This window comes from Engraulis encrasicolus, unplaced genomic scaffold, assembly GCF_034702125.1.
Source record: "Engraulis encrasicolus isolate BLACKSEA-1 unplaced genomic scaffold, IST_EnEncr_1.0 scaffold_1632_np1212, whole genome shotgun sequence".
Classification (NCBI taxonomy): domain Eukaryota; kingdom Metazoa; phylum Chordata; class Actinopteri; order Clupeiformes; family Engraulidae; genus Engraulis; species Engraulis encrasicolus.
Window position 1 is genome coordinate 1 of NW_026945156.1, and position 6,608 is coordinate 6,608.

A 6,608-nucleotide genomic window follows, 5' to 3' on the forward strand; every position below is an offset into this window, starting at 1 on the left:
TTTTTTTTGTGGGTGTGTGTGTGTTGGGGTGGGGGGGTGTTGGGTGTGGGTGGTTGGTGGTTGGTGGTTTATGAGAGGGGTTTGTGTTCTCCGTGCCTGGTGGGGGGTTCAGGGGGGATACGTGCGGGGGTGGGGGGTGTGTCGGTCTCTGTGGGTGTGCAGCTGTCCATTCACTTACCTCTCCTCCTACACACATCACTAATGTAGTGTTGTTTTCCCTTCCATGCAGTACAGTATGTGGCCTAGTCTACAGTCTAAAAGTATAGTGTGCTTTACTTTGCAGTGTGTCTCGTCCGGATAAACTCCTCTTCCCTCCCGCCGACTGGAGGCCGACCAACAGGTGGATAGAACAGGACATCGGCCCCCAGATGCTACATGTCTATGAGGTGTGTGTGTGTGTGTGTGAGTGTGTGTGTGAGTGTGTGTGTGTGTGCGTGTTTGTGTGCGTGTGTGTGTGTGTGTGTGTGTGTGTGTGTGTGCATGGACCGCAGAAACGGCCGGGCCAGGGGGGACGTGGCCCGGGTAACTTTTTGAAAAATAAATTAATGAAGGCCTTCGAAAAAAAAAAAATCCAAGTCAAAACCCGTGGACAATATCAAACTTAAACACAACCCATGCTGAAATAATGTAATAAAGCATTTTCCTAAACCAATATTTTTTTCTTTTCAGTGCCTTGTCCGGCGTAAGATTTGATGCAAAAATGCAATGCATGAAATTGCATCTAAGAAACGGACATTTTATTTGGGGGGGGGGACCCCCCATCCTAAAATTGGTTTCCCCCCCTTGCGGCCCCCCCTTGTTCAAATACGTTCCGCGGTCTGTGTGTGTGTGTGTGTGTGTGTGTGTGTGTGTGTGTGTGTGTGTGTGTGTGTGTGTGTGTGTGTGTGTGTGTGTGTGCGTGCACGCATTTGTGCGTTTGTGTGCGTGTGTGTGTCCTTCATTTTTTATATGAAGCATTAAAAGGGAGACTAAACATTTGCAGAACCAAGAAGTAAAAACCAAGTGATCACTAGAGCAGAACAAACTAGCCAGGCCAGGTCCTAATTGTGACGCAAGACCTTGGCGTTGCTACTAGTCAGGCCAGGAGTAATAAAAATATCGTTTCTGCGACCAATTCTCTAACCGAGGGACGCACACACACACACACACACACACACACACACACACACACACACACACACACACACACACACACACACACACACACACACACACACACACACACAAACACACACACACACACACCCACACACACACACACACAAACAAACAAACTTTTCCCTGTACGTCCACTGTTACACATTAGTCTTCTCTCCTTTTTGTCTGTTTGTTTGCCTGTCTGTGCACTTACTCTCTCTCTCTCTCTCTCTCTCTCTCTCTCTCTCTCTCTCTCTCTCTCTCTCTCTCTCTCTCTCTCTCTCTCTCTCTCTCTCTCTCTCTCTCTCTCTCTCCGTCTCCCCTATAGCTGGTGAATAATGGTCCCAGTACTCTGAGTGTGTCTACCCTGGAGCTGCGGTGTCCTCGTCAGGTGGAGGGCCATGGCCTGGTCTATCCTCTAGAGGTCAGCACTGAGGGCCCGCTCAACTGCACCACCAAGAACATCATTAACCCCCTCAGGGTCAAGGTGAGACACTTCGCACACACATACACGTAAACACACACACACACACACTCGCTCGCACACACACACACACACACACACACACACACACACACGCACTCACACACGCGCGCGCACGGGCGCACACACTCACACACACACACACTCACACACACACACACACACACACACACACACACACACACACACACACACACACACACACACACACACAAGTATGCATGTGCACACACACAGTAGCTTTAAAACAAGGAGCACACTTCAGCGCACTATTTACATAAACACACATAGACACACTGTGCATTCACGTAAAGTAGTCATGCATGCATGTATTGCATACTCCATTTGAATGCCTCTCCATTTGCTCTAAGCACTTAAAAGTTTCCCGCTTCTATAAAAAAGAAAACACTTACACAAACAGATGTACAATGTCAGGTAATTATGCATACATTTACTGGCCGCCACATTGCTTGCATACATATTATGTAACTTATGGGGCATGCATGCAATCGTGAATTAATCAGTAAACATACACACACACACACACACACACACACACACACACACACACACACACACACACACACACACACACACACACACACACACACACACACACACACACACACATACAAGTAAACAGAAACATACTGCTCTTGCGCAAACACACACACACACAAACATTGGCACGCATACTACCCCACTGAGTTTATGTAATGTAAGGATATACCCCTGCCTGTCAAGTGTGAAAAATGACTAGAGCAATATCTCTGGCTGTGCGCTCTCTGCGTGTGTTGTGTGTGTGTGTGTGTGTGTGTGTGTTGTGTGTGGTGTGTTGTGTGTTGTGTGTGTGTGTGTGTGTGTGTGTGTGTGTGTGTGTGTGTGTGTGTGTGTGTGTGTGTGTGTGTGTGTGTGTTTACGTGCGAACATCTCTGGATGCATGTGTGTCCGTGGGAGCCTGTGTGTCTGTGTGTGTGTGTGCATGCGTGTGTGCATGTGTGTGTGTGTGTGTGTGTGTGTATCTGACTGTGTGTGTATGTATCCCCTCCAGCTCCAGCCCTCCCCGTCAGAGGAGCCCCCATCGCTGGCGTCGACCGGCCCCTCTCCCCCCCGCCAGAGCAGGGAGCTGCCCCGCGACCAGCTGTCTCAGCTCAGCAACCTGGTGAGACACACGCACACGCACACACACACACACACACACACACACACACACACACACACACACACACACACACACACACACACACACACACACACACACACACACACACACACACACACACAGACCTCATCACTCTTGCACCACTTCATCTTCATCTTCCACTGGGGGGTTGATAGGTGTGTGTGTGTGTTTGTGGATGGGCTTGGGAGTGTGTGTGTGTGTGTGTGTGTGTGCGTGCGTGCGTGTGTGTGAATGGATGGGGAGAGGGTATGCGCGTGCGTGTTTGCATGCGTGAGTGCGTGAGTGCGTGTGTGTCGGTGAGAAAGAATGTGCATGGAATGTATACACACACGTGATCTGTTTTATGTTAGAAATGAATCTGTTGTTCCTGGTGTTTTGGGGGCGTTGTAGCTAAACAGTCATGCTGCTACACCATGCAGCTAAACCAACTCCGTGTACTGCATGTACACACTTGCATCTCACTCGCTGTCTACACTCCCATAATTAAACACTTGTCACTGACAACACTGAACCTGGCCTTGTCTCTTGAGACTTGCTGCACAGGAAACTATAATTCATCAGTCTTATTGATAGTGAAATCGCGATATCAAGAAAGGCGATATGCGTATTGCAAAAATGAATTAATTATCTCGAACAAAACATTTCTGTGCAGTCCAATTACTTGCTGAATGTCAACATATGCGCAAGGAGCTCGTCATGACCAAAGCCACGCCCCCCACACAGACCGACAAATTAGTGACAAGAAAAACACTCAGCTATATTTCTAAATATCGTTTTAATATCGTTATTGAGGTATTGCATGCTGTTATCGAGTATCTTTTTTATTTTATGTCGTGCAGCCCATCTACCTTCCTCTTAGCTTGTCTCTGAATTGAAATTTGAACTGTACTGAAGTGGATGGATGGGGTTGCTGTGGCGCAACGTGCTGGTCCACGGACCCGTCCCGTCCCCGGGGACCCAGGTTCAAGTCCTGTAGGGGCTTTTCCCAAACCTACGCAGGGATTAAAGTTTTCCGTCGCTACGACGGATTTCCGTCAACTGGATTTTCATTTCGACGGATTTCCGTCCGTAGCCTATAATTTATGTCAATTAATTTACAATTTTTACTTTCCAACTGAACACAAATCGAGAGCACACCTGGTCATGAGAAGGTGACGAGAGGTGTGTTTGGTGTACGGATTTAGTTATACACTCCACCACTGGTGTGATAGGCCTACAACAGATTCACTCATCAATAGTTTTGAGCCATCCCCGTTCTTCCAAAAAAAAAAAGAAGTACAGCACGAGCGGTCAACAATTCGGTGGCGGTGCAGCTCGAGAGACAAAAAAAAAGCCAACATTGTTGCTGATGGCAGAAAAGAAAATACGTGTACTATGTCTTTAAAGTGCAATGACAATCGTTAAACGAGTTGGACTGAGATTCCAATATGGGCTAATAATGCATGGAATGCATAGCTGGAAGAAGGTAGGACACGTTTCCATTATCGTTGCACCTGCCGGGGCAGATTGTTAGAAAAAAAGAATAGTTTACTTCGACTGCGCATGATGTCTTTTTCATGAAGGGTTTGCCTTTTAAGCATTGTGGCTTTTACTAACATTATTCATAGCCCCAATGGGACGGATATCATTGGCAGCTAGCTAGGATACCACGCGTTTCATCCTCAAAGTTTAGCGCGTTTGACTGGCTGCGTAAAAGGGGGGGCTATGATAGAACTAGCTCTAGTTGTCTTTCTGACAACGGATACTTTACTGTCTCATCTGTAATCATAGCAGATTAACTTTGTTGTTGCCGATATATATTCAAGAAATAAGTTAAAAATGGGTTGCATTTTACAGGAGTCACTGTTGCTATCCCAGGCAGAGCCAATATTTTATGCCACGTCTTGTTCGGAAGCAGTGTTCTGATGGGTGGACTCATATGGTCGATAAATGCCGTTTCGATGTTTGTTTCACTTTCAAGGCTTGTTGTAGGCTATTGTGTGATGCTATTTTTGCTAACTGGAATAGTGTGCCGCAACAGTTGTGTGTGTGCTTGTTTTTGAGTGGCTCAACGTCTGTGCCCATCTTCTCGGACTATGCGTTTCGTTTGAGTTCAGTTATTTGCGCACTGCGCACTCAGGGCTGATGCGTGGGCGATTTGCCTTGATTCGAGTGGGAAAGTTGTTGCGCGACAAGCTTGGGAAAGTGTGTTACTTTTGTTAAACGATAGACGTCTGACTGTGACTGTGTTGTGTCTGCGTGCGTCGTGTCAGCTTGTATGAGAGAACACTAGTGCGTGCAGGAATCGGGGACGTTTTTTATATCAATGGTAAGCGTGTGCCTGGCACCGCACATCGAGAGGCAAAAAAGTAGCCAGCCATAGGTTTTCAAAACGGTAGAACACAGAGGCAGACTACCGCACCCTGTTTGTAAACGTCAACAAGTTGTTTGTAACAGGATGAATAGTGAATTTGTGAAAAACATACAAATAACCAACAACTAGTTTTCTCCCTCTGATTGCTATGACCACAGTGCATTGTTTTTTAAATATCAGAAATACAACTGCAAGCAATGCGCACCAGTGCTTTCACCAGAACAGTGTTTGCCCATTCTGATGTGAAAGACAAAATATACCGGTACCAATTCATAAATAATGGGTAGAAATAAGAGGAAATAACCAAAACATGCCCCAAATTGCAGTTCAGTGTTTGCAGTCTGATATAGTATCCATCATTCCTCCATTCTCGGCCAGTTCTAGTCAATCTGGTGGCCTAGGCCTGCCCCCTTTCCCTCTTTCCCTTTTTTGTGTTTAGAAATTGGCATCTGTAAACATAGTGTCTAGGCCTACATCTGATTGAGCACATCTGATCTAGTACCTACAGGTACATTCATATTGAGTGTATACAGACCTACTTAGTGTATAATGAATATTCATTGTTAATGTGAAGTGTAAAGTTTTATGTTGGTTCTGATTTTGTGGCAGTTTTTGGTATTACTGGCACCCTCAAGACATAGGCCTATTCTGCTCTAGGCGACTGCCCTGTCTGCCTATGTCTAGCGCTGGCTCTGACACCATTCCTTGCGTAAAACCAGTGTATGTTTCGTTACGAGGGCAGAGCCTGGCTACATTGTTTTTCGTAGGGTTACGGAGTGATACTCGATCGGGTACCTAACCGGTAAAAAAGTTCAGTCAGATGACTTTTTTTTGCTTTAATCCCTGCCTACGCCATCTCTCCTTCCCACTTGTGTCCCGTCACTCCTTCACTGTCCTGTCCAATGAAGGCATAAAGGGCCCATGAGAAGCATTTGGAATGACTGGACACTGGCCTCTCATATCTTCCTCTTCACCTTTGTAATTTGTCCTTTGTAATATCTTTCTTTCTTTCTAATATGCGAACTCCCGTCCGCCCTTGCTCCTTTGCCTGCTTGTGGCACTGTGATGATGTCACTGATGACAGAAGTGTATTTCAATATCTCACAAAAGCACAATTCTAATGTCATTTGCAATCAAAAGTTGTTGTGGCTAGCTTTATTGTTTTCTCCATGGAGGAGGGGCCTCAGCGAAACGCGAGGCCACAAGCACAGGCCGAAGACAGGAGGTTGCATATTGGAAAGGACCCCTTATCTCACCTCATGACCTCCACAGCCAGCCAGTCAGTCTACCCATCTGTTGTCACCTGCGTTGACGTTCCCTCATCCACACCTCACATCAAACCACATCACATCATATGACCTCATATCACCTCACATCACATCACGCTGTCCACCCGCTGTCCTCAGAGCCCAAATATTCACATCTCTCTCTCTCTCTCTCTCTCTCTCTCT

At 46.5% G+C, this 6,608-nt stretch overlaps 1 protein-coding gene across 1 annotated transcript; it reads left to right on the plus strand.

The window, feature by feature from the left end:
- Positions 1-283: 283 nt before the first annotated feature.
- Positions 284-2,783, plus strand: LOC134442447 (integrin alpha-5-like; the record flags this gene model as incomplete). Its single annotated transcript, XM_063192615.1, has 3 exons — positions 284-386; positions 1,466-1,624; positions 2,673-2,783. Coding segments are annotated over 3 exons (373 nt in total), but the record flags the coding sequence as incomplete, so codon positions are not given.
- Between the last annotated feature and the right edge of the window lie 3,825 nt (positions 2,784-6,608).